This window comes from Semicossyphus pulcher, unplaced genomic scaffold, assembly GCF_022749685.1.
Source record: "Semicossyphus pulcher isolate SPU_LCO1_2020_fin unplaced genomic scaffold, fSemPul1.0.p SCAF_22, whole genome shotgun sequence".
NCBI lineage: Eukaryota > Metazoa > Chordata > Actinopteri > Labriformes > Labridae > Semicossyphus > Semicossyphus pulcher.
In genome coordinates, this window is record NW_027211696.1 from 19,623,945 (window position 1) to 19,651,571 (window position 27,627).

The 27,627-nt window shown below is 43.8% G+C and overlaps 2 protein-coding genes across 2 annotated transcripts; both read left to right on the top strand.

The window, feature by feature from the left end:
- The first annotated feature begins 587 nt into the window (after nt 1–587).
- Nucleotides 588–12,239, top strand: brap (BRCA1 associated protein). The gene is made up of 13 exons (XM_069673514.1): nt 588–947; nt 1,148–1,309; nt 2,465–2,696; nt 2,777–2,966; nt 3,385–3,498; nt 3,752–3,900; nt 5,237–5,312; nt 5,404–5,542; nt 6,536–6,645; nt 6,871–6,960; nt 7,038–7,141; nt 9,410–9,549; nt 11,548–12,239. The coding sequence occupies exons 1-13, from the start codon at nt 869–871 to the stop codon at nt 11,775–11,777; spliced, it is 1,815 nt and encodes a 604-aa protein (XP_069529615.1). The 5' UTR covers nt 588–868; the 3' UTR covers nt 11,778–12,239.
- Nucleotides 12,240–17,493: 5,254 nt separating this feature from the next.
- tor4aa (torsin family 4, member Aa) lies at nt 17,494–27,584 on the top strand. Its single transcript, XM_069672897.1, has 3 exons — nt 17,494–17,562; nt 21,581–22,018; nt 24,302–27,584. Exons 2-3 carry the CDS (start codon nt 21,581–21,583, stop codon nt 25,157–25,159), a joined length of 1,296 nt encoding a protein of 431 aa, XP_069528998.1. The 5' UTR covers nt 17,494–17,562; the 3' UTR covers nt 25,160–27,584.
- The last annotated feature ends 43 nt before the right edge of the window (nt 27,585–27,627 follow it).

The window sequence follows — 27,627 nt, forward strand, 5'->3', positions numbered from 1 at the left end:
CAGTTTTGTATCGTACAGAAAAAATATAATATATAACAGAGAATGATCTGAATGTTAATCAACAATAAAAGTAATTTTTCATAGCAGCCAGAAAGCTGTCTAATGCTGGGAACGACGCCCTGTTAAATGGAAGTAAAAAAGTTTGTTTACATTTTGTTAGCTTAGCCATTACTAAACACTTAAAAAAAGAACTTTCTATAAAATCCAAATGTTAAAATGTTGATACAGCAGTAAAATGCCAAATAATCATTAATGGTGCAGTAATAATATATATCAAAAAAAAAATCCTCATATATATTAACAACATAGTGACAAGAGCCATTTTACTGCACTATGAAAATATTACTTTTCATACTTTACATTTTGTTGAAAATACTTCGATCATTTTAATAAATTAGGTATTGGATGCAGGACTTTTTACTTGTAGTGGTATTCGTGTTTTGATTAAGTAAATAAAACATCCCTCAAACTAATAAATATATCACGGGTGCAGTACATAGCTGGTCCGTGTGGGTGGCAGCAACACATTTGAGGTTACGTGTTGCTACTTCATTATATTTACGAAGAAGAGCAACATGCTACAAACAGCTGTGAATACAAAGATAGGGTAGCTGGAGAAGTTCTTAGACAGTGTAACAGCTTTAAAAACTATTTTGTGTTTATGGTTGGCGATAACAGCAACAGCATGACTAACATTGAAGCAGTCTTCTGACGTAAATGAAACTTTCGTTTATTGCCTAAACGGCTAGTTTAATTTAGCCGTTAGGTTGCTAGTCATCTAGCTAGCTAGCTGGACGTGTAGCCGTTTTGGCTAGCTGTCACCGGGTTGTTTTGTTCTTTGTAGAAGTGGCTGTTTCTTTAATAACACATGAGTGTGTCTCTGGTTGTGATCCGTCTGGAATTAGCCGACCAGTCTCCTTCTCCACAAGGTTTCCAGTACTCAGCCGGTGAGTCAATGAGTCTTCTTATAACGGTAAAGTCACTGCGTTTGTGTTAAGTTAGCAAGGAAGCTAACCAGCAGTGACAAGTGAGTGCTTAAAGACTGAAAATACAACTTTAAGTCTGTTTACATTAAATACTTGTGTTGAGAAATGTAGGCTTCCGTTGAAATATTCAGACACGCTGTCTCTGGTTCTCTTCTGATCAGTTGAGGGCATGTCAGACGAGGAACTGCAGGAGAAAGCTTTGGGTGTAGCCAAACACACTCTGAGTGGAAAGACTGAGCTGGAAAGAGCGACTGTTCTGCACCAGCACATTGGCAGCAGAGCAATGGGAGACATGGTTATAGAGACCTTTGAGCCCAGTCCAGGTAAGCACATACATGAAACAAACAACAATTATGTTTATAGACCTGGGTACACCTTATCAAACTGACCCTGTCTTTATCTAGCTTTTAGGATATGGCTGGAAATGTTTTATAATTGTTCATTTTGTCAACAAATCTGATTAAAAACATGACCAACAATAAGTGAATTAACTAGCTTGATATATCTTCCTCCTCTTTGCCATAGTTGTCCATGGAAAACACACCAATGAGCCATACTGTCATGTTTTCTTTCTTACCATGAACACTTAAGTTGATTTTGACTTAATCCAATTACAGCTTCCCGGTGCATCGAGTACTCTGCTCTGAAAATACACAAACAAGCGCACTATTTCACTAGTGTGATTATAAAGTACTCTGAGCAGCTGCTTTAGGTGCTGAACAACAAAGCCTTTTATAAATGAAACTATATGTTTGTGAGCCGTTTTTAAATGAGGTAAAAACTAAAATAAAAGGAGGATAGTTTACCTGAGGTGAATCTAACTTCCAAGCTTGTCATTTCCAAAACAACTGTAGTATTTCATTTGCCAACAGAGCTACTGGGGATGAGAGTAGCTCAGTCTGTAGGGACTTGACTTGGCTTGGTGACGGGAGGGTGGCCGGTTCAAGTCCCGGTATCGACCAACTATGGAACTTGGTAGCTGGAGAGGCGCCGTGTCATTCTGTGCCTTGAGCAAGGCAATGGCCCACTGCTCGCGGCACATGTCCATGTGCAGCCCTCTGACTCTCACATCTCTCCATTAAAACATGTCCATAAAGTCCTGTTTGTGCAGGTGTGAATTTAGGGCCTGTGTGCGTGTAGCATTATTTCTAATAATAACAAACATTGAATTTTATTAATAAAGTATATCTTCTTCTTCAAACATGCCAGATAAATTCAGTTTTTTATCAAAGCAATTAATTCATTACTCGCTGTGGGGATGTAAAGAGGATTATAATGTAATCAAGACGATTCTAAAACAAACTGCCGACCTCAGCTTTCAAAATGTAAATATATATTCCTGACACATCTTTCCAGATTTCTGTTTCGGGGGGTAAGAACTAATTTGCTTCCTGACGTTAACAAAAATATAACGCGTCTCCAGCGACGTCCTTCAAACGCATCAAATAAGGTTTGAAATTGATCCGTTTGTACTCTAGATAAAGGAGGAGGTGACAACTCTGATGGTTCAGCAGAGCAGAACAGTGACCCTCAGGCTGCACAGACTGAAGCAGACGGTCAGGAGGTCACTGAGGGGTCACAGGATGTCAGCGAGGCGACAGGAGCTGCTCCCGACTCCCCGTCAAAGCAGCTGCCGGACCAGATCTCCTTCTTCAGCGGGAACCCCTCAGTGGAGATCATCCACGGCATCATGCACCTCTACAAGACCAAGTGAGTCTCGTCTGACCTGTTCATCATTCACTGCTCCATGTTTATCTGCTTTCTTAACACCGGATGTGAACTTGTTGCAGCAAGATGACGTCCCTGACGGAGGATGTGCGACGCAGCGCGATGGTGTGTATCCTGACGGTCCCAGCGACCATGACCAGCCATGACCTCATGAAGCTCATGGCGCCATTTAATGATGTCATGGAGCATATGAAGATCATACGGGACTCTACTCCCAATCAGTACATGGTTCTGATTAAGTTCAGCTCACAGGTAAGATCTCGGTAGAGTCATGACTTCTTTAACCTGGGTTATCAAAGGAGAATTAACACAGCATGCTTTTCTTGTTTATGACAGTAAATGAAGGATTTTGGATTGTTTGTTGGACAAAAGAAGCAATTTGAAACATCACTTTGGGCTTTGAAAAATTGAGTTAGTTGCAGCCTGAGCCTCTTTTCCCGCTGTAGATAACCATCAGGGCCCATTCTTGCATTAAGATCACATGATTTGTCGGAGGGGAAATAAAAGCACCCAGGACTTCCCAGTTGGCTGCTGAATGACTTTACATTCATGGTCTATTTTCTCTGACACAGGGCGAACAAAGTGTTCGCTCAAAGCTGTAGACTTTGGAGTGTTTGTAATGTGTATGTGGAGCATGCTCTGAAGTTTTCTCTTCTCCGTCTTCGCTCAGGCGGACGCAGACAGCTTCTACACGGCATGTAATGGCCACCAGTTCAACTCCATAGAGGAAGCAGTGTGCCAACTGGTTTATGTGGAGCGAGCTGAGGTCATAAAGTCTGAGGAGGTAAATATGTCATTCTGGGGTGTTTCTATTAGCACGCTACTATTCTGTCTTTACTCTGCGAGACTTTGAGACATTTTAAAGGCCAAATAACTAATTAAAAATGGAGAAAGTAATCATCTCTGCTTTGCCTTCTTGTATAAAAACTGTACTGTAATGTGGTGCAGTCTTGGTCTATAAAAGCCATTGTAACCTAACACTGCTGCACTTCAGCGCCCTGTTTCCTGTCTCTGACCGCCCTCCCTTCCCCGCTCAGGGAGCCAGTCTGCCGGTGATGGAGCTGACCGAGCTGCCAAAGTGCACCGTGTGCCTGGAGAGGATGGACGAGTCGGTAAACGGCATCCTCACCACTCTGTGCAACCACAGCTTCCACAGCCAGTGTCTGCAGCGCTGGGAAGACGCCTCGTGAGTTGTGTTGACACCTCACTTATTCCTGTGTTTCCTACGTCATGTTACAAATCTCTGGCTCCTCCACTCCCAGTAGATTTATTTATAGTCTCAATAACATTAGAGTGTTCTTCTGACCTCTCTGTTACAGGGGATGTGATTTAAACCTCAGTTCTATCTGTTGTGGTTTGAGTTATACTGTAGCACTGATTTACAACCAGGGTTCATCAGTGTTGTAGTGTTGATCACACTTGTCTTTTTGTGTTTTGGTTTGGCCAAACCAAAGTCGTATATCAACCCACACGAGTCCTGTGTTTACCTGAAGATGCTCTTTTATTATATTATATTACAAAGTTTAGCACGAGAGGCAGCTGAAAGACATTTCCACAGGACTACTTTCTTAATGTTACGAGGCACGTCAACTTTATTTAAGCTATTATAGCTAATAAAGGATTTCAGTCACCTGTCAGTCAGAGCTGGTGTTCTCTGTAATCGATAGAAGCAATAAAATTTGAAATTGGTGCCATAGCTGTGGAGAAAGTACAAACAGCTTGTGGTTTCGCCCATTCTACATTCCTACAACTCCCAGCATGCATTGCACCCCTCCCTCTGAAAGGAACGGCCAAGCAAGAGACGCTGGAGTGAAATACGACAGTTTCGCTGCAGGCGACGGCTCAGAGCGGGACAGAATCTGAAATAGGATGAGAATATACCGGTGGTAAAACATCTTCAGGTCTGCAGTCGACATTTCAAACCTGACGATTCTGAACGAGACATGACATCGGAGGCGGGCGTCCTAGACTGAGGAAGTGTAGTTTAGCGAGCTCCCTGGCCTCTGCCAGATGACGTGTTTTACGTAGTCTGGTGGAGGTTTTCCACGGCCCATTGGAGAAGCAGATAGCGTCCTCCAAAGGCACAGAGAGAAAAAGGATTTTTTTTCTACCATAATGGCATTAGCTCCCTGTGACAGCGTGATAGGACTGAGGCTGAAAATCGGCGAACTGGCCCTTTAGGTTGTCACAGAAACAAGCTGACAATTAGCGTCAGCCCTCAAAGCCCCGCCGTAGACTTTCAACATGAGACTCTGTTTGTTTTAGAGAGGAGGAGAAGTCTTTAAACTTTTAAACATTGTGTTGAAACCTTTTTTGAGCCGCGTTTACAACCACGTGAAGAAAGGAACCTTCTCTGTGATGACAGAATCACGTGCCCTCTCACCTGATCCTTCTTTCTGCACTGGTTATTTCTGCAGGCTTCTCGTCATGTGATGTTTGTTTTTGTCCTCTTTGCATGTACCCATCTGTTCAACAAAGAGCCATTGAACACGTCAATAGGTGATCATGTGCTCTGCTTTCAGGTGTCCTGTGTGTCGGTACTGTCAAACACCAGAACCAGTGGAGGAGAACAAGTGCTTTGAGTGCGGCGTGCAGGAGGTACCTGACATCTTTGATCTCTTTATGTGATACTGGGGCTTCTTGTAACTGAACCCTCTCTCACACCACATTTCTTTTTCTCTCTCTGTAGAACCTGTGGATTTGTTTGATCTGCGGCCACATCGGTTGCGGTCGCTACGTGAGCCGGCATGCCTACAAGCACTTTGAGGAAACACAGCATACGTACGCCATGCAGCTCACCAACCACCGAGTCTGGGACTACGCTGGAGGTACAAGACTTGCTTTTCTGTTTGTGGGGAAAATGTTTCAAGTTTAATCAGCTTTGGCCACAAGAGGGCAGAGGGAAACCGAAACATGTGAAGAGAGCTGTTCATCATAATGTTAGGTAGTTACTGTTGTTAATGTTTGAGCAAACCGTTGACTGCTTCCACATCTGGGCTCAGAGTAAAGATAGCACTGATTGGGATCCACCACTGTGTCCGTTCAGTAGCTGTTCTGGTTCTCTTGTTTGTATCACACAATGTTTATTATTCCTCTGACCTCTTTAAGGACTTCTTGTCCACGTTGCATTATCGGTTCAGATCCTCTCGACTTAGACTAGACTAAGACTTCTTGACCTCAGAGGCAGCAGTTGTTGAGGATGGAGTCCTTTTTCTAGCTTCTATAAACTCTTATAGTTATGGTTTGTTGTCCATCAAATCCTAAGAATCATAGGCCACTTTCACACCTGCTCTGCACTCCGGAAAATCATGACATTGTCCGGGTGGGTCGCATGTGTGACCCGTCTTTAGGCAGACTTTTTCCTGCCAGCCTGCAAGTAAAATGACCGCAGGAGTCGGGGTGAGCCGATGTGTGAACTCAGCAGGTAATAGTTATGAACGGTTGAATAAGAAGGATCGTTTGTAAGACGACAGCAAAGATGTCTGCGGACTGGAGAGAGGAAGAGATTCGGGAGCTTCTGGCTGTGAGCGCCAACGACGAAGTTGTACTGCAGCACATGTTTTACGTCATGTCCTGCCTCATTAGACAGGGAAAATCTCCCGCTGTGAGGGATGTGTGTGAAAGAGCAACTCCGGAAAATTTCAGGGGCAGATCGCTTGAAAATGGCATGTGGGGAGTGAATGTGTGAAAAGAGCTATGTAGTTAAAAACAGCCGTGACTTCATGAAACAATAAGAAATTAATCTGCTATGCTCTCCAATGTTTAGATCTTAGTTGTGGTCTTTTTCGTTGCTCTGATTATTAGTCTCTCTGATCTGATAGATAACTACGTGCATCGGCTGGTGGCCAGTAAGACTGACGGCAAGATGGTGCAGTATGAGTGTGAGGGAGACACCTGCCACGCTGAGAAAATTGATGCACTTCAACTGGAGGTAAAAGCATTTCCCTTAAGTCGCTTTGTTTCTAAAACAACACAGAAATAACGTCGTGTGTGTGTGTGTGTGTGCGCGTGTGTGTGTGTGTGTGTGTGTGTGTGTGTGTGTGTGTGTGTGTGTGTGTGTGTGTGTGTGTGTGTGTGTGTGTGTGTGTGTGTGTGTGTGTGTGTGTGTGTGTGTGTGTGTGCGCGCGTGTGCGTGTGCGTGCGCGTGCGCGCGCAGTACTCGTACCTGCTGACGAGTCAGCTGGACTCTCAGAGGATTTACTGGGAGAACAAGATCGTTCATCTGGAGAAGGAGACGGCAGAGGAGGTAAAAAAATACAGGATTTAAATCTTCCAGTAGGTTTTGTGAGATGTCTCGCTGATATCTTCTTTTGTTGCTTTCAGATTAACAACATGAAGAGTAAATTTAAGGAGACCCTGGAGCGCTGTGACAACCTGGAGCGACGCTTCGGAGAAATGAGCAAAGACAAGCAGGGCTTAGAGAAAAAGTAGGTGAAGAGGGATGCATCAGTTTCTTCACAGCTCGCATATTAACTTCTGCTAAAACATAAAGACATACAGTAGTACAGCAGTTGTATCCCTTTAAATCAGTGGTTCTCAGCTGGTCTCGCCTCAGGACCCACCACCACCTCCTTAATGACACATCGCCACCCGAGTTTTTCAGCCACTCAAATATTTAAAGAAGAATGGTCCAGTTTGGACCCTGAGTTCCTGAGACGGAATGATGCATCACCGTATGTCAACCAAAATGGTGGCAGTGCATACGGGGAAAATATTCCCTTTACTTATAAATCTAAAAACTGCAACATCAATGCGACCACTGTCGGGCTCATCAAGTTTCAAGAATGTAACTGTAGCTGGGATTACCCAGTCAGTGAATACACCGAGTGTGACTAAGTGACCAAACTACACTGCTGCTGCACGCACGTCAGAGGACACCTGTGTCCGTCAAACACATCCGCGACCCACTTTTGGGTCCCGACCCACCAGTTGAGAACCACGGCTTTAAATACTGCATATAAAGGCCCCACTATGACTCCATCATGGGAGTCATCTTTTAAGAAATCTTCTCTAAAAGTTTAAATTTAGCAAAAATATTACAGTATGTGTAAAAAGTAGGCATCTTTATTGATATATCACATTTTAAAAAAGAGGCAATTCAGAGTGTTTTAATATGCAGAGGAAAGAGTTTGACGTTAAAATACGAATAAAAAACTACAAAGAAAATCTATTTATATATAAACTTCAAAGTGTACTTTAATGTATGAACTCACCCTGCCTTTATTTGCGACAGGCGTCTGTACGAGACGGCCCTTTAATTTTCTTTGCATAAAACTCCTGCACAGCAAAGATGGATAAACAAATTGTTTAAACCAGTAAGAATATGTACCTGTGTAATAAAAGGAAGGAGTAAGAGGCAATGTGCGTTGATAGCTCGATAGAGCCCAGATTTATTTCCCTGTCGCAGCACAGCTAACCCGAGGTTGAGGTGTCCCCGGAAACACAACAAACAAGTTGGCAAATTGCTTTTCTCACTGAGCTCTCGCTCGCTCAACAAGCGTCTTCGTCTCCCCAGAACGCTAACTCCCTCTTCCCTCCCCTGGAGCCAGTTACCCACTCAGGTGGAGACCTCCCACAATAAACAGCAAATATAAACAGGAACTTATACACAGTGTTACATTATCAATTAGAAATCAGTAAATTGATCCTGCTCCGCATGATGGCGCTTCTGACCCTTCCTGCTCCAGTGAGACACAGAGAGAAACCCCTGTTAAAAAAATGACTTACAAATGAAGCTTATCAGTATGTTTTTGTTTTTGTTTAACGTACTTGGTAACCAATGCTGTAAAAACTTGCTTGAAAGACGGAGAAGAAACTACCTTTATTTCCATCTTTAAAGCGACACACACAGTAAAGACCTCCCCGTCTGTCCTGTCACTCAAGGTGGCGAACATTTCTTTGTCCGTGCTGATCAACTTGCAGAGCCTCTGAAATGCTGAGGATCCACACACACACATTAAGCTCCAGCTGATTCCCACCACTACACATACCTGCCATTTTACCGTCTTTCTCTGACTGAAGCTGACGTTTAGCTTCTCTCTCTCTCTCTCTCTCTCTCTCTCTCTCTCTCTCTCTCTCTCTCTCTCTCTCTCTCTCTCTCTCTCTCTCTGTCTGTCTCTCTCTCTGGATCATCAGAGAAGTGTCTTGCTGCTGCTTCTCCTGTTTCTTGTTCTGCAGACCTAACAGCATTCAAGTCCTAACGTTGTTCTCCGTGGTGATCCGTAAATGTGACGTGTGACGTTTGAGTGAAAGTAAAAAGTGCTCCACTGTTCAGACAACTAGATAATGTAGACAGGCTTCTAACTGAGACAGTTTATTTGTCAAACGTGCAGCAACACCAGGCGAGCAAAAGGGACTTTGGGCTTTTATTAGAAGGTTTACGGTATCCGTTTGAACACACGCCCCTTTCCTGTAACCCAGAGGTATTTTACCTTGGAAATGTTCAGATCTTTCAGTGAGAAAAAACACTCCATCTGTTGGCAGTTTTCTTCCCAGGAGAGACTCTGACTTGTCAAAACAGGAAAAGCTCAGATGTAATTAGAACGCTTAATTAGGTGTGTCAGGTTAACGAAGCGAACCAGAAAGTTAGTTCCACCTTTCTTTTCCTGTTACGACAAGTCAAACATGCTGCTGGTAAACTTTGGTTTATGACTTCTGCAGAAGGAAAACTTCTTCTTCTCTCTGTGTGTGTTCAGGTGCACTCAGCTGAGCGGCCGCGTGGTGAAGCTGAGCCAGGAGCTGAAGGAGGAGCAGGAGATGAACCGCTGCCTGAGAGCCAATCAGGTTGAGCTGCAGACCCAGCTGGCAGAGGAGGAGCTCAAAGGAAAAGAGAGCGGTGAGTGAGGGGGGGGTGCTTTAACATTTCTGCTGACATCAGAGATGGCAGAGTGAAAAGAAGAAGGGGAAAAGGGAATCGAAATAAAATGGCACGCTATAAAAAAAACGACATTTTTTCCCTGCAGAACTGTCTCTGTTACACCTTCTTTATTCTTATTCTCATCTTTTCATGACTTTATTTTTTCTTCTTTAAATCCTTAATTATCTTCAAATTATCTTTCATATGTATTCTTTAAGCTGCTCCTATGACTCAATACATTCAGTGTGTAATATGACACTCTATAAACACAATAATTAAGTTATCATGATTTATTACACGGCTGTGTTAAGAACTTGATTCTGATTGGTTAATGAAAACATTCCGGGGTCTGTTATTTCCCGATAGTAGACTGCTGCTATGAAGAACAGACTGTTGCTAGGGACGTAATCACACAATTCAGAGGACAAACTGTGATCATATCAATCCGCCGAAAGAAGTCCGGTGATTCTGATTTTCATGTAATGTGAGTAATAACAGCTAGCTTAGCTCATTTTAAGAAGGCTACAGAGTTAACCGTTGCTATGGACGCAGCTCTCACTTCCGAAAACGATAATCATTTTTAAAGTAATACAATCATTTCCAAATCAATATTTTGTGTGAAATAAACGAGATAATGTGTAGTGAGCAGGTTGTTATCGCAGAAAGGAACGTCCCTGATAACTTAGTATCTTACTTAGATGCTTATTGCTTACTTAGTGTCTTCCATGCTGTGTTTAAGGTCTCCAGGAGAAAATAAATACTTTAATTTCTAGGCTTGAGTCCTTGTATTGTCTAGAATAAACCATAAAGCGGTTAGGATTTGTTGTTTTTTTCACCTCTGTCCGGGCCTTCTCTAACAGCCTGATTTCACACTAAATAATACTGATTATTTTTTCAGACCTCTGTAGGAATAACATTCACCAGGAAACCTTTCAATGCTTGTCTGGTAATAGTAACACTATGGCCATCCTGCTATTGAGATAAGGTCATATGTGCCTGAAGCTGCTCTGTAATCTTTGTTTTGGCCTGCAGTCAAAGAGAACTTCCTCTTTTATTGTGTTGTATTTGCAAATCAAATCGCTTCTACGCAGCTTTCTGGGCCTCTGGTTGGTGACACACAGGAGCTGGACAAAGGTAGAGAGAGTGCATGTCAGTGTCAGACGTCTCTGTGCCTTTAAATCTGCCTCACAGTCAAAAAAATCACTATTAATTTAATTACTAACGATAAACTAATTAAAGTGTTATATAATATTTTCACTCATAATGACGGTGTTTAAGCTGCACGCCTTTCAGCAGCCTTTGCCCGAGGGGAACATGAATGAGAGATTCGAGGTTCCTTTCAGCGTTCAGCTCAAAGGATGACGACTTTCTTCACTGGTTTTGATGAGAGAATCATCGGAGTCAATTTGCTCTTTGTAACCACAAGTTTAGTCATTGAAGTATAATTTATGTGTTTCTCTGTGTAGAGATGTGAGGGTTACAGGCAGCTGTTTGCTAGCTTGTTTGGTGTAAATGATACGAGTAAAGCCGCTAACACCCGGCTTTTTAGCTTAGTGGGAAAGGTTACAATCGGCATTCATACCCGGGTCAGATCTAATCTTTCCGACTCGATGCTATGACGGGCATGGAAGTTTCTTCTGCTGTCGCGTAAAAATACAGAAGAACGACATGTTACGGCAAATGTGTTCTTTGTTTCGTGCAAGATGCTGCACCAATGGCAAGACTTCTTCTGATCCGAGGGGAAGTTTGTTGTTCGCCCCTGTTTCCGGCGCGTTTGTGACGCAGTGGAAAAGAGACGGACAGGAGTATACTTCACTGGCAATGGGAAAAGAGACGATCTGCATTAAAATACAACCTGCATCAACGCACAGATTTTGGTGGGATAGGGTAGCACCTGTTTAGATAAAAGTAAAACATATGAACTTAAGGTGTTTTCTTTGCTCTGTAAATGAAACCTGTCTTTCTGTTTCCACACAGGCGATCGTAAGGACGGGGCGATAGCCGAGCTGCAGGAGCAGCTGAGAGACGTCATGTTTTATCTGGAAACGCAGCAGCAGATCGAACACCTCCCTCCGGAGGCTCGCAGTGAAATCCAGGAGGGACAAATCAACATCGGAGCGAGCCCGTCTGACGGCGCTCTGGGCTCGGCAGGAGCGGGCGCCTCCTCTGTCAGGGGCAGGAGAGGCCGGGGCAGGAAGAGGAAGTAGACTGCGGTTAATACTGTATATACTTGAACATGCTAGAAACTACCACTGCCTGTCAGCGTGGACACACGTGTACAGCTTGTGTCTGCATCTTTATGGTTCACCAGAAAGCACTCGGAGGACAAAAGACTTGATAGTAGGCACTCCATCAAGACGACATTTACCTGCACAGTCTCTCACCTGTATGTAGCCTCCACACAAAGACGAGTAGAACGTGTTTTTCATTACAGACACACCATGTTTCCAAATATTTACATCTGTAAATCTTTTCTGCTGTTTCCAAATCTTTTCTGATCACAAGTGTATTTATCTGATCAAAGTTCTGTTCATTTGTACGCTGTTAACGTAGCTCTTAAGTCTGTCTGACGTCTTTACAGTTTAAAGATGTTTTTCTTTTACATGTGAGCTGAGCGGAGAGAAGCTTGTAGATGAATGTTTTTATTTAAAGAAGAATTATGACCACGTTTTCTCATGTGTTCATTCATTCTCTTACGTCTGTCTGCTCTCGAGTAAAACGCTGAAACATGTGGAAACACACAACGTCAGAGAAGAGGCAGAAACACTGATCCTCCGTGTTGTTTCCTCTGACAGGTGAACGTCCAGGGACAGGAGCTAAAGCACATCCAGGGACAGGAAGCGTGTAGGGAGGAGCAGGAAGCGTGTTTACCTTTCCCAGCTCGGTCAGTGATTCCTAACCAGGGGTTCTTTCACCACGGGGGGGCACTGCTGAATTCACCAGGAAGTGCAGAAAAGGATTATAAATATCCTCATGTTTGCATGAGGGAGGAAAATAAACAATTTGGATTGCAAATAGAGACGGAGCTTTAGTTTATTTATAGTTCTAGTACCTTCTTTCAGCTGGAACACCTGAACACTATCTGCCACCGTTGTTTGAAAGCAGGTGGTGGAACATACATTTGCACATTTACTGTCGTCTTATACTTGAAGTAGTGATCTCCACTCTAAGCGGTGACTGCAGGTGTGTTTTTAACGTCACTCTAACAGAGATCTGAGAGATTAGAGGTCTGACTGAGGATGTTGCTCAGATGTTGGTATCTGGGTCTGCACCTCACAGCCAGAAGGTTCCTGGTTTGAATCCCGGTGACGTAGTGGGCCTTTCTGTGTGGAGTCTGCATGTTCTCCCCGTGCATGCCTGGGTTCCCTCCTGGTTCTCCGGCTTCCTCCTACAGTCCAAAGACATGCTTTAGGCTCATTGGTGACTCTAAATTGCCCGTAGGTGTGAGTGTGAGCGTGGAAGGTTGTCTGTCTCTGTGTGTCAGTCTAAGTGTAACCCCGCCGCTCGCTACACAAAACTGTTTGGACTACAGACAGGAAACAGAACGTCTCCAACACGACTGATTGATTAGTTTGGTCACAAATGTCAGAAATGGTGAAAAATGTCGATCAGTGTTTTCAAAGCCCAAAGATCACGTTCTTAAAAGTCTTGTTTTTACCGCAACCCAAAGATATTCGGTTTATTATCATAGAGAAGGAAAGAAACGGAAAACATTCACTCTTATAGAGCTGGAGTCAAAATTTAAAGTACATTTGTCAAACAATTTTATTGATTATATAAGAAAGGCACAAGCGGACATGCATACATGTTATTTCCGGTTGTTTTCTGGAGATCTCGACTTATTTCTCTCGTTATCTGGAGATAACAAAGCTGGTTTTCCCGTGATAACGGGATCATTTTCTGTCGATGTAGAAAACAGAACAGAGCTCAGAGGGGCTCTGACGGCAAAAGCACGGTCCCCTTTAGATTTGAGCCTCGACTTTGGAACGACCAGAAGGCCCCCGCCTGATGAAGGACCCATTCGAGCTTTAAAAGTGATCAGTGAAATCTTAAAATCAATTCTGAAACAGACGGGAAGCCCGTGAAGGGAGGCGAGGATCGGTATCGTTATCGCATAGTGTTTAAGTGTAGTGTAGTGTAAGTGTAGTTATTTAAGTAGTAACTACATTAGGAGTCGACAGCTGATACATTAATAGCTTCCACTTTTGTTAAAGCTTCACGAATTAGAAATGTTGTTGCTTATAATTCAATCACGTAATAAAACGAACGTGGGCGCCGGTTTAACTCGGGGGTTAAATCGGCGGCCATGTTCAGAGGTTACAGTCCTCGATGCCCCGGGTTCAAATCCCGCCCTCGGGTCTTTGCCGCGTGTCATCCCCAGCTTCCAACACTGTCCTCTGTCCTCCCTCATGACAGGCCAAAAAAATAATCTTACAAAAACGAACGTAAAGGATCTTTAATTTTTGAAGCTTTATGAACGTTTTCCTGCCGATACTTCAGAATGACATTTTGACTATCTGACTTTTACTTGAACTTTTTTACGGCTTGTTATTTCTATTTTTACTGACTCCTTCCACCGCATGGCGCCTGAAGAGGCCGTGATCTCCTGCTCCAGGTGGTTTTTTCTGACCTTTACGTGTTTACAGTGTACGCCTGAACTTCTGTCCTGTATACAAAGCAACGCTCACACAACATATTTTCAAAACACTGGAGCCATGTACAACCTGAAAGGTACGAAAGACCCTGGTGAGAGGTCAGAGGCTAGATGAAGAACAAGAGTCTGTCATCGCTCCTTTTAAGTACTTCTTTACTTTTAGTTCAACATTTAAACTTAATACAGTCTTAAAGCTTTCGGTGGACCTGAGAGGCCTTTCAGTTACAGCTGTGGAGGAGATCGTGTTTCGTTTTTAATCAGACATTTGGCTCGTAAGAGAAGTGATCAAACAAACCTGAGAGCCTTAAAAGAAACAGTTAAACTTTGTGCTTCGTCAGCTCGTCAGATTGCACCATGAGAACCCGCTCTCACACCTTCTGTGAGCTGCTAAAAATAAATCACGTTGTCATGTGTTGCATCAAAGCGCAGCTTTCATTATCAGTGTTGCACATCTATGTCTGATTAACGTAACTCCCGGCTGCTGTCACGTCTGACTGATCTCTCCTCCTTCCACAACATCAACAGTTGACTCACAGCAGCTCGTTGAAGTAAACTGTGTACAGAGGACGGACGAGGCTGCAGAGAGAGAGACACAAAAGGAGGCTCAGAGTAATGAGCGAGTCTCCGTACAGACGTAGAGCTTCCATTTAACACCATCGATGCAGCATTAGTCATCTACCAATCAGATGGTCAGGTCTTGTGTATGTGACAGTTTCATAATACTAAATGTTAAGTAGTGTGTTTGGGTAGTGTGTTGTGTTTGGTGCTGCATGCACACGTTGTTTTTATACGTTTAGTTGCAGTGCTCATGCAGAATGGCCTTTATTATCTAACTGGATTGTTGACGCAGTATTCCTGTTTGTCAGCAGGAAATGATGTCATGTGCGGCCTGCGAGCTTTAACCTTTAGATCAGAAAGATTAGTGTGTTTATATTTTCTTCTACTAATCTACACTGTAACTAAACTGTCTGCCGTCAGATTAATAAAGAACATGTAGAAGTAAAACAAAAAGTATAAAGTTCATGCACCTACGTGCTGCTGTATGCAAACATTTTTCACACCTATTGGTTTCCTATGTGTAACCCTCGTGAGGCGTTTTACAGCCTGCACTCCCACACATTCAGCCACAGTCGGCTTTTATTGTCGATTCATCTTTTCATTGGAACAACGTCACAAAGGGGAAAATGCTGATCACGATTCCCCCGCGACAAAGATGACGCAGCAGTGGTCCAAAACGCAAACGTTTTCGCTCTCCTGTAATAAAAGACAAACACGTTGGAGTCTGTACGGAAGCCCTATAAATCCAAATTTGGCCTCGTCAACCAACAAAAATCAAAACTTAAAATATAGGGATGCACGATATTATCGGCACGTTATCGGTATCTGCAGATTATGGCTTGATAGTGACATATCGACATCCGCCGCTACAACAACGCTTTGATCCTGCCTAAACGCTCGATGATTCCCTCAAAAAGGTTGCCGCTACGACATTAACTCGGCTCAGTGTGCGCACACTGCCTGCACCACGCCTCTTCTGTCAAGCGTGAAGAAGGGTGCCAGATGTGTGCGGTGTGGCTGTTTTTCAAAGTTTCCGAAACGGACGGCGAGGTTGCTTTTTGCAATGGTTGCTGAGCGTCGGTCATGGGAGCAGGGCCGAAGTTTAAGCACTTTTCTTGTCTTGCCCAGTTTTAAAAAGCACTGTTATTTCTGTGTCTGCCAGTGGGCCACGACGATAAGAGAAGGCATGATATCAATTCCACTACAGCGGAGACTTGATGTTCTCTGCAGTCAGGTGGATAAAAACCTGCCGAATATATCGATATTGAAATCGGCAAAAAGGGTTGGAAAATATCGGCATGTCGGATATCAGCAAAAAATCCAATATCGTGCATCCCTGCTCAAAATCAAAGCAGCCACTGTGGCACGGGGAGAGGGCGTCGTACGCAGGATCAACACAAACTTACAATCAAACAGCTTTCTCTTCTCTGGCATGTCCTGTGTGTCCTGGTAAAAAACCATTCACCATCCTGGCGCTCGCCCACTCCTCACCCACCGAAAGCTGCTGATTCAAAATAAATCGGAGTCAGCTGATTGGCCGAGTATGTGGGCACATGAAAGGAATTCCTTTTCTTTGCTCTCAAAGGACAGACACACCAAACTTAACAACTAGGACAGGTTAGACAAGATAACACAGACATTTAGACTCGATCTAAAATTACTCTACTCAGACACGGACAATAGACAAAAGACAATGGTACAACAGAGAGTGCAGAGGTGTAGAGCTAAATATGGTGTGAAGCAGGTTGTTATGTAGAGGTAGATGGTTGTAGTATTTACAGTAAGAGCCTGAATAAATACTCAGATATAGAAATAAAACAAACTTCTAACTTCCTTTAACTAAATGTAAAATAATCAAATTATAGTAATATTATGTAAATAGCTCCAACAAGCCCTGAGCACGACATCCATCCATACACTTTATTCACTCTGTTTCCTGTGATAACGAGTCATTTCCGTTTGTTTATTTATCTCGTTATCTGGAGATCAAAGCGCTGCAGCACCCCGACCTCAGATGATCAGAGCTCGTGTCCCCAGAGCTGCTCTGTAACATCACCATGAGCAGCCTGGTGTTCTGTTTTCTACATCGACAGACAATGATCCCGTTATCACGAGAAAACCAGCGTTGTTATCTCCAGATAACGAGAGATATAAGTCAAGATCTTGAGAAAACTGAAATGATGAAGTAAATAAAATGTATGGATGCATGTCCGCTCAGGGCTTCCGTAGCTGGTAAACTTTATTTTCTTTTTAGTCTCACTTAGAACTTGAACCTTGTTGGAAACACTCAGAAAGATGTGAGAACACAACACAAAACAAAGGAAAGAAATATGACTAATTCTCCCTTTAAAGATGTGATACTTAATCAAAGTGTTTGCACAGGTGATGTGTCTAAAATATCTGAATAAAATGAGCAAACACTGAACCCCGAAAAAGACGGCGAGTGATTAAAGAACATTTATATCTGGATTTTTACAAAGATGAAAGAGGCAGCATTGAACCGTGTGAAAATCTCTCCAGTTAAAACCTGTTAAAGAACCCCGGTGTGGTGTAATGTGTCAGAAACCGGAGAGCAGAGAGAGAGAGAGAGAGAGAGAGAATAAAAGAGGAGGAGCCAGCCGATGGTCGAGAACAGGATCTGGAGGTAAGATAGACAGATAGGAGGTCTCTTCCTGAGTCGAGCTGCGTGCTGAGTCTCTGCTTCCTCCCCTCACAGAACATGGACTAAAACCCCCACACACAGCTTATTTCTCTTGGGGAAGACTTGAGGCACATTCAAGGTAAGAAATTTGTCCTGTATGTTTTTACTTCATGTCTCATTTCTCATCCTACTTTGTCCCCCCTTTTGTTGTCTGCATACAAGCCTGCAGGCTGAAGTGTGTGTGCAGCTGGGTGGGTGGTAGGATTTCAGTACCTGTCTCTGCTCTGTGTGAAAGATCTGTTAAGGTACACACAAAAAAAGACACTTTTTCTGAAAGCTACAGCCTGTGAGTTTTCAGCTTTTAAGTATCTGCATGTTTGTGCAGCATTCAGGCTCTCCAAGCTGCGTAAATGTGCATTTTTTGACATCATGAATGTGCTGAAGAGTTGTAAAATGTGTGGTATGCAGCCGGTCCCTTCAGGTCCCTGCATGTGAACAGATAAAGCACTGATACTGCCCTCTTCACTCTTCCCTGAGAGCTCCGCTGAATTCTTTTGTGCTGATGTGAAAGATGATCGGACACACGGGGCTTGTAACTCTTACCAGAACTGTTGTGCATCAGTGCCAAAACTAACATCTGACACACTGCTTACTGTACTACCTGCTTCTTTGTCTCTGGGCCTGGTGCTGTTAATCATCTATACATTTCCCACACGTCCAGTAAACAACTTGCCGCTTCTTTGATTGTGTTAGTTTGTGTGTGACACGTTTTATTTGCAGCCTGATCTAATCAGGGCGTAACTGATAGTTCCTCCTTTTCTGTAAGAAACCCAGAAAGTCACGGCCAAGTGCAGGAAAAAAACATCAAGATGAGTGTGTGAGCAGCAGGAGCTCTGTTTGCAGACAGATTGCACAAACTTGAATACTTCTGCAGACAAACCTGAGGAATGTGAACGCATCATTTCTCACACAAGAGAAAAACAGTAAAAAGCATCAGAAATGTTCCTAACATGAAACAACATGAAGGTTTTGTGTTCTACAAAAGCTAAAGAGAAGTCCACATTTTAGCCAACATGTTTTTGTTTTCGCAACTTTAAGTTGCTGCTTTGCGTTTGGACGGGTTTAGTAATTAAAGATTGATTAAAGATACGGCTCCTTACAAACCATAAAGTTTTTTATTTGTTACGACTGCAAATGATAATGTTTTTCTGGGGGATTTAAGGGAACAGAGGGAGGAAGGAAATGACATGAAAATATTAGACAAATAAAGATATGAAAAGCTTTGAAACTCTTAACTAAGATCAGGTGCAACCAAAGCTTGTTTTTGATCTGCTATCATTTGTTTATCAAATGTTAAAAAGCCTGATCACGTCTGTATAAACTCCGTGTGGTAACACAGTAACAAGTGGAAACGTCCGAGGGGCATGAACGCGAATCAAGGACCTGTTTATCAGCTAAAGCTTTAAGTTCAGACCTGCATGTCTGCAGCCACAAGCGCATTCAAAAGCCGATTTTAATGCGTGAAAGTTTTGCCGTTTGTCTGCAAAAGTGAGTTCATGGTGCGTGCAGAAGCTGCTACAGAGCTCACTGGTGTACATTTACACAGGCGGGGTTATTGTGCAGCACAGGCCAGCGAGCGTTCCTAAAGGGATCGCACTTCCTTCTTTCTGCAGGAACGTTTCCAAAGTATTTCTCAGCTGATTTGAATTTCATGTCAGAGGGAAAGCTCTAAGCTTTGATGAAGCCCTCCTTCAGCTGATAAAGCTCTGCAATGTGACTAACTGATGCTATCAGGAGTATGACCTCTGAGTGAGCTCCGTTTATTACGATACGTTATCAGGTCATTGCTGAGAAATGTGAGTTTTACTGCATTTTAACATTCGTCAGAATCCACCCAGCCCGCTCCGATCATAACGCTTTCATCACCGTGATATCAGCATGAAAACAGAAGTGACTCTGGCCTCCTCCTTCCTTCCCCTCATTCAAGTCTCTGTTGTTTTACTGATATATTTCTCTGCTTTTACAAGACTGAAGAGGAAATAACGGAGTGTAACATTGTACCTACTGCTCAGCTATTTCACACTCAGACCCACCCTGCCTCTCCCAGCAAGCATTTCAACAGACGTCTTAAAGTTATACGCAGACATCTGATTAGTGACATTTTAACGCACCAGAAGTGATAGCATGACTTGGCTTATTACTATTTAACATCACTTTGTGGTTTCTCGTTGTCACGGATGCTGAGAAACGAATGGTTTGATGTCGGAGAGGAAGTTTGATAGACCAGAAAAAAACTCTTTTATGTTTGACTGATGACAGCCAGACTCTTGTTACCACACAAAGTAAAAGTGCAAGTCATTAATTACTGACAATATTAAGTGTATGATAGATTAAACAGAACACCAGAGTGTGACAGGTTTATAATATGTTGGTCAGAACTGATGCACTACCGCGTGAAATGTTGTGACTTTAAGTCGCCAATTTGGGTCCATAAGCCCAAATATGGCACCAAGGTGTTGTCACTTCAGTGTTTCCTAACCTGCATCAGAAAAACAACTTAAAACATACAAAAAACATAACTTTATTTACCTGTTTTTGGCTGACAGCCGGGGTCAGTGACTGACTGACTGACTGACTGACTGACTGACTGACTGACTGACTGACCGACACTTTTGTTTTATTGCTCTAACTTCATATTGACGGCAGCTTCGTGTTGTCTTGCTGTGTCGGCCATGTTGTTCGGGTTCTTTTGTTGCCTACTGTGTTCATGATGTTTGTTCAAGCACTTTGTAGACTCTTGTTTTTAAAGGTGCTTTATAAAACGAAACCTCGTATGTGTCTGACCGCATCCGGTCAACGTGCGCTTTTGTGGGCGATGTGTTACAACGACTGTCCTCATGAGGCCAATGACGACGTGTTTGAAAGCAGGTGAGGGCAGCGGACGAGCAGCGGAGGAGCAGCTCCGCCTACTCCCTGAACAAAGTATCCAGAGCCATAGAGAGAGAGAGAGTTGCCACATCGCAATGGCGGATCATGGAGCATATTGGACCTCCACTGACGCGACTCTCTCTCTATACGGCTCTGGATACTTTGTTCGATACTTTGGTTTTGTTTTATAAAGCACCTTTAAAAACAAGAGTTTACAAAGTGCTTGAACAAACATCATGAACACAGTAGGCAACAAAAGAACCTGAACAACATGGCCGACACAGCAAGACAACACGAAGCTGCCGTCAATAAGAAGTTAAAGCAATAAAACAAAAGCAGCAGAGAGGAAACGGAGGATAAAACAAAAGTGTCAGCCTCACAGACAAACATCCACAGGTTGTGTTATCTTCTCTTTGTCACTGTGAATACTTTTAATCCATTGTTAAAGCTCATACGAACTTTTAGTCCCAGGGACTCTTCGAGGATTGTGAAGGTTCCTGCCGCCTGTTGTCCAAAGACAACAATAAGAGAGAATCTTTTTCAGGCCCTGATTCATCGAGAACTTCTGCTTTGTGTTCTGTGAGCTGCGGATGATGTGTGGAAACACTTTCACACGATTGCACTTGTTTAACCGGAGAGACAATAAACATCTTGAATCTTGAAATATTAGGGTGCAAACAATGTGGTGACCTATATACAGTTTGTGCTCGTGACTTTACAACGACGTCACTTTGATGCTGAAAGCCCCGCCCCCAAAGTTCCTGCACCGAGCAGGGGCTGCTTTTGGGGGTAGATTCTGCATCCCTGGGAAAGTTCCTGCTGCTTCATATAGATCCTGCTTTTCAAATCATACAATTTTTCTTTTTCTTAAGTACCTACCGACTTTGGGACGCGTTCCTTTGACTCATCTGTCGCACATTTAGTCGCTCTCTGGTCAGTGAGGTGGCACATGGGGGCCAAACATTCACACTCTTTATGTAAATATGGTGCGCTTATTTACATGACCTGCGGACACAGAGGAGCTGCTATACGCTCTTTGTTTACTAGCTACTTGCTAACTGTATCTGTTAGCTTCTTTGCCGCTGAGCAGGTAGTGCGCCACAAGTTTTTAATCCAGTAAACAAACCACCACAACAGGTGAAGTTCACATACAAGGAGTCACGTGATCCGTTATTAATGTAAAAATGTTGATTACAGCCGCTGTAAAGTCTGCGTCTTTCTCTCTGCAGATGAGCGACCAGGACAGCAGCAGCACCGCCTCCTCTCAAACAGAGGGAGAGATGGACGAAGAGACAAACGGAGAGATGGAGCAGGAGGAAGAGAGGGCGGTACCCAGCCTGTCCAGCTTCTCCTCGTCTCTACGCGCCGTCATCCGCATCAAACAGAAGTACCAGGCCATGAAGCAGAGGCGGCAGGAGATGGCTCTGGTGCTGGCAGGAGAAACATATGCAGGAGCTCCGGCGAGAACCAGCCCCAAAATATTCACCTTCGATGGAGTCTCCCCCTTTCCCTACTCCAACCTGTCCTCCACCCCTCAGAAGAAAAAGAAGAGGAGGAGGAGGCGGGTGTTGTTTCCAAACAGAGGCGGGTGCAGGAGCCCGCCGAGGCAGGATCGCAGCAAGGCGAAATACTGCCTCTACCTGCTCTGCGTCATCGTCTTTGTCCAGGTGAGGTGAATAAATAACCTCTGGCTGTTTATGTCGTGATTCATCAGGAGTTTACTGCCTCGGCTCTGTGTTGTGTAAGCTTCGCATGATGTGTTGAAATACTTGGAAGAAAAGAATCACTCAATGTTCTCAGAAGAACTTTCACTGGATTAATTTTAACCGCATTTCCTTAAACACGAAATCTTTGAGTCAGCATTTTATATGGAACGATGATTATCAGCTTAAGAAGAGTTGCATCAGTATTTACTCAATGTTAGAGATTAATTTAAACACGAGGGTTAAAGGCGTTGTTTAACTGCCCTCTCTGGTCCCCTCCTTTGAGTGTTGTCAGACGTGTGCTCTGGTGCCCTGTTGCCCCACCCCCACAGTGATGTCACGCTGCATGACAGGCCCTGGTGTACACTTCTACATCACTGCATTATGTTGTGTCACAGAACTACATTTTTGCTAAATGTTTTCTGGTATTTTGAATCCTATTTTTACGTATTGGGATCTAAATTACTACAATAAGGTGCAGACACGTTTGCTGCAGTAGATTGCTTCAGCCTGCAGCTGCACAAGCAGCAGTGGCAGCAGCATGTAACAGGGAAAATGCACCTCTATTAAGCACGTCCACCAAAGGTGCTACCTCCCTACAGAGATAGCAGAGAGAGACCTTTCTTTAAAGAGAAAGATCCTTTTGTGTCTCCCTTCAAAGCCACCAAACTCCACCGACAAAAAGAGTCATTTTACCTCCCCAGGCAAAGGAGTTGACCGCTACCTATCCTATCCGCTTAGCTCCGCCTACCCTCTCTGGCAGACCAACCACTGCTGGCTGATGGGAAACGATGGACGACTTCGATGACCCTCTCACTTGTACCACCATAGGGTTGACATTTTGGTTTGCTTGTAATATCCCTCCATCCATTTTCTTCCGCTTATCCGGGGTCAGGTCGCTGTGGCAGCAAACTAAGCAAGTTGACCCAGGCGTCCCTCTCCCTAGCAACGTTTTCCAGCTCCTCCTGGGGGATCCTGAGGCGTTCCCAGGCCAGGTGGGATATATAATCCCTCCAGCGAGCTCTGGGTCTGTCCCGGGGTCTCCTCCCAGTTGGACGTACCATCCTAATGTTAACATTTAGCTCAAAACAGACTTTATTCTGAGTGGGTTATTTTGTTAGCTGCACGGTGGTGCAGTGGTTAGCGCTGTCGTCTCACAGCTAGAAGGTTTCTGGTTTGAATCCCGGTTCAGACGTAGTGGGCCTTTCTGTGTGGAGTCTGCATGTTCTCCCCGTGCATGCCTGGGTTCCCTCAGGTACTCCGGCTTCCTCCCACAGTCCAAACACATGCTCGTTAGGTTCATTGTGACTCTAAATAACCTGTAGGTGTGAGTTTGTAAGGTTGTTTCTGTGTGTCAGCCCTGTGATTGACAGGCGAGCAGTCCAGGTGCAGTTTGTCTTGTGAACAGTTCTTGAGGAATTTGTAACGGCTTCACCTCCTGTGTGACTGAGCAGGATTTCAATATAGACTCACCTGTGTGCATGCTCAGGCACGTCTCTGATCATTCAGAATCGTTTCATCAGACCTGATGTGGGTGATTCTTCGTCTCTGAGGCAGCGCTCAGTGGAGTCGCTTTGTCTGGTGCCTTCAGCTGTTTTCTGCCTCAGGGCCTCGTGGTGAGTTCGACTGTCACTGCCGTCCTCAAACATATAAACAAGCGTGTTTCCTGTTGCAGCTGAGCGGAAATAAACTTGGACACGAGCTGTTTCCCCTTTCAGCACAATCTCAAAGATGTTCTCAGTAAAGATTACAGGGTCAGTTTGCAGAAGTAAGCAAATGAACGTGCAGAGCATGTTCCCTCTGCGGCTCACTGCAGTTTCTTCAATTTATTTATATTATTACTTCCTTTTTTTTTATCGTTTTAGGCCATGTCCACACGTACACAGGTATTTTTTCAAGCGTAGCTTCTCTGCGTCTGGGCCTTTAGGCTCGTGTCATCAGGCTGTGCGCCGTTATCTCCTTTGTGAGGCAGCACTAATGAGGCGATTCCTTACAAAAAGACGGACGTGATATAAACAGCGATGCTTAACAGGACTTTTTACATGTTTAGACGTATATGTATGTTACTCATCTACTGAACTGAGGAACAAAGGCGTCGGGATACACTTTTTCAGACTTTTGACTGGCCTCGATTCTTCTTCTTCTTTGCATGCCGGGTTATATCGCCGCCCCAAAATCTATAAAAAGAAAAACCCCACATTTTATAAACCTGAATTCCCCTCTAACATCTCTCACGTTTCTTTCCAGGTGTACAACGCCATAGAGAACCTGGATGACCACGTCCTCCGGTACGACCTGGACGGGCTGGAGAAGACGCTGAGGAGGGAGGTGTTTGGACAGCAGGGGGCAGTGGAGGGTCTTCTGGCTCACCTAAGGGACTACCTGTCCACCTACGTCCACAATAAACCGCTGGTGGTGTCCCTGCATGGCCCCAGTGGTGTGGGCAAGAGCCACCTGGGACGCCTGCTGGCCGGACACTTCCGCTCTGTGGTCGGGGAGACTCTGGTGCTTCACTACTACGTCCTGCACCACTGCCCCCAGGAGGCCGACGCCCTGAAGTGCGCCCACATCCTCTCCACCAACATCTCAGAGAAGGTAGAGCGAGCCGAGGAGGAGGAGAAGATCCCGCTCTTCATCTTCGACGAGGCCGAGCACATGCACGACGATATCCTGGACGAGCTGTGGCAGCTCGTGGCCTCCAAACAGTCCAACGAGTACCTGAATGCTATCTACCTGTTCCTGAGCAACCTGGGTCACACACACATCACCAAACATATGCTGCACAACTCATCAAGTATTTCTATGTCTATGTCAGCCTCTGGTCGTCATAGTCACCTAGTAAAAGAGCTGACTCCAATTTTACGCAGCACTGTGGGGAAGCTTCACCAGCTGTGGACAGAGGCGGACATCTTGCCGCTGGGCCTGTTGGAGAAAGGTCACGTGATGGAGTGCTTCCAGGAGGAAATGAGTCGAGAGGGCTTCTACCCGGATCATACCAACATCGAGCGGCTCGCGGGGGAGATTGAATATTACCCCGCTGTAGGGGAGCACCAATATTCCCAGACAGGCTGCAAGCAAGTGGTGGCTAAGGTCAACCTGCTGTGAAATCCTCCACAGGAAATGTTTGGATGTTTCACATTCTTGAAACCATGAAGAGAAACAGTGTGAGAGGAGTCAATGGGGTTACATGGTTACAAAACGTGAATGACAAAACTCAGATTTCACAAGGAGTTATGAAAGAGTGGAAGAAGAGCGGCCTGGACTCTGAAGACGTTCAGCTCTGTTGTGGGAAAAGAAATTGATCTGTGAAGAAGTTTAAAAATCGCCTGGTCCCTGAACAGTTCTTAAAGGGTACTTCAAACCTGGGCCCTGTTTTACATATTGTAGGTTTAAAATATTTGGAATAACTCCAAAAGATGTCTTCAGCCTGCAGCTGTGAAACAGGCTTAAATAGCTGCAACATAAATCCCTCGGGGCAAAGTTCTTGTTTTTTCCACTGACAGGCTCAGACTGTGATTCAACGTGTCTGACAACGTTACAGAAAGGATCCTGACAGAGACCTTTTTGTAAAAGAGGAAGATGCTTTTTTTAAGCCAGAAACAGACGTTACATGGCTCCCTTCAAAGCCACCAGACTCCATTAACAAAAACAGTGATTTTACCCCACAGAACAAAGAGGTAACTGATCTACAACTGCCTCGACCTGTTAGTTTGTATACGTTTTTGTGTTGTGTTTGATCAGAGCTAACCCTTTAAAACACCAAATGAACACATCAAACTAACCAGTCAAGGCAGTGGTTAACCCAGAAATCCCTTATTATGAAAGGTAAAATTACTGTTTTTGTCAATGGAGTCTGGTGACAGGGAAGAGAGTGATGCAACGGCTGTTGGTGGAAAAAAAAAAAGGGATCTTACCCAAACAAAAAGGTCCATGTCTGTAGGGAACCTGCAAGCTGAAGCAATCTAGTGGAACAATCTCGAAATGTGTTGCAGAATACGTCACACAGAGCCGGGCTTTAAAGTAACAGACTTACTGGTAACCTATGAAGTGTCAGTTTAAATTATAAAATACCATCATTTCTCACTTAGCTCTAATGGTATCTTGTCATGCAGAAAGTTTTATTTTAAAGAAGAGATTTTAATTTTAAACCACATTAGCTTATAATCGCATTTAGCTGTGCCTAATGCTGCGTTCCAGACACCTCCGAAGTTTTCCGACCTCCGACTAGATAACTTGCTCTGGAACGCCATTCAAAGTCGGAGCAGATTCCTTTATCCCGACCTCACGAGCATCAGACGTCACACACAATGGCCGCACACAATGAGAGCCACATCGTAACGGTAAACTATCAACTGAAAAGCAATATAATATATATTGGCTGCATTTAATTGAAATTACTACTATCATATAGTAACACATGTTCTGCATGAAAATGTCGCTAATGTGATAAGGTGTCTGGTTAGTATAAATAATGTCTGACAGAAAGAAACATCCCTTTGTCACGGTCGGCCATGTTTTTTATTTACGTTTGGCGTCGTGCGCCTGGAACGCTCTGGTCGGAAGTCAGAAATTTCTACTGGGAAGTTCCCAGTTGTCTGGAACGCAGCATCAGTACAGCGTCACACAGCAGCTAAGCGCTGTAGCCTCTCAGTCATGTTTAAATGTAATTTTTAGATTTTGAAAAAAGAGTTTATTTTAAAACATGAAAAAAAAAGGACAAAACTAAAGACTGGATACCACTGGATTTATTTGAGATCTTTTTTCATTTGGGTGAAATGACTCTTTATTCCCTTTGCATATTTCACAACTACAATACAGTGTAGCCAGCTCAACTAATTATAGTAGGAGGCAATGAAGACCAACATTTCCCTCCATCATCTACACCGCCTAGCCTGTTCAGGGTCTTTGGGGGGGCTGGAGCCTATCCCAGCTGTCATTGGGCGAGAGGCGGGCTTACACCTGGACTGATCACCAGTCAATCACAGGGTTGTACATTTGTAAGGGGAAATTCATATTATGTATATTATTTAAGGAAGCCTTTCTTTTGTCAGAAATGTTTAATGTGATGCAGCTAGCATGACTGTGTTAGTGCTAGTGCGAGTCTGCAGACTTACGTTTACAATGTATGAGCCCGTGGATTCACTAAAATAATACACAGTGAAAGATATTTAATATACAAGTAATTGATTCTGCCCTGGATCCGCAGATGAGTTTGCTATTAGCTAATAGCAGCAGTTAGCGACCGCTCTGTGTGGTGAGTTAGCAAGTAGCCAGATGAATCCACCCCAAAGACATGCCATCTCTTTGATTCTGAATCTATGAGCCCTGAGTTTATTTGGTTTATTTATTTTAAAAATGCATTTTAATACAAGTTTCCATTCAAAAACAATAACTGAAATGCTCAGACTTGCACTAGCATTAAGATCTGATGAGATTGAAAGAGTCATATGTATGCTAATGTCCTGTATTCAGTTTATATTTTTTATATAAACGTTAACATGTAGTTAGTGAGTTGAAATTAAACAAAACATCTGAAAAAAACTTGGCTTTGAAACTTCTTTTAGCAGCCTGCA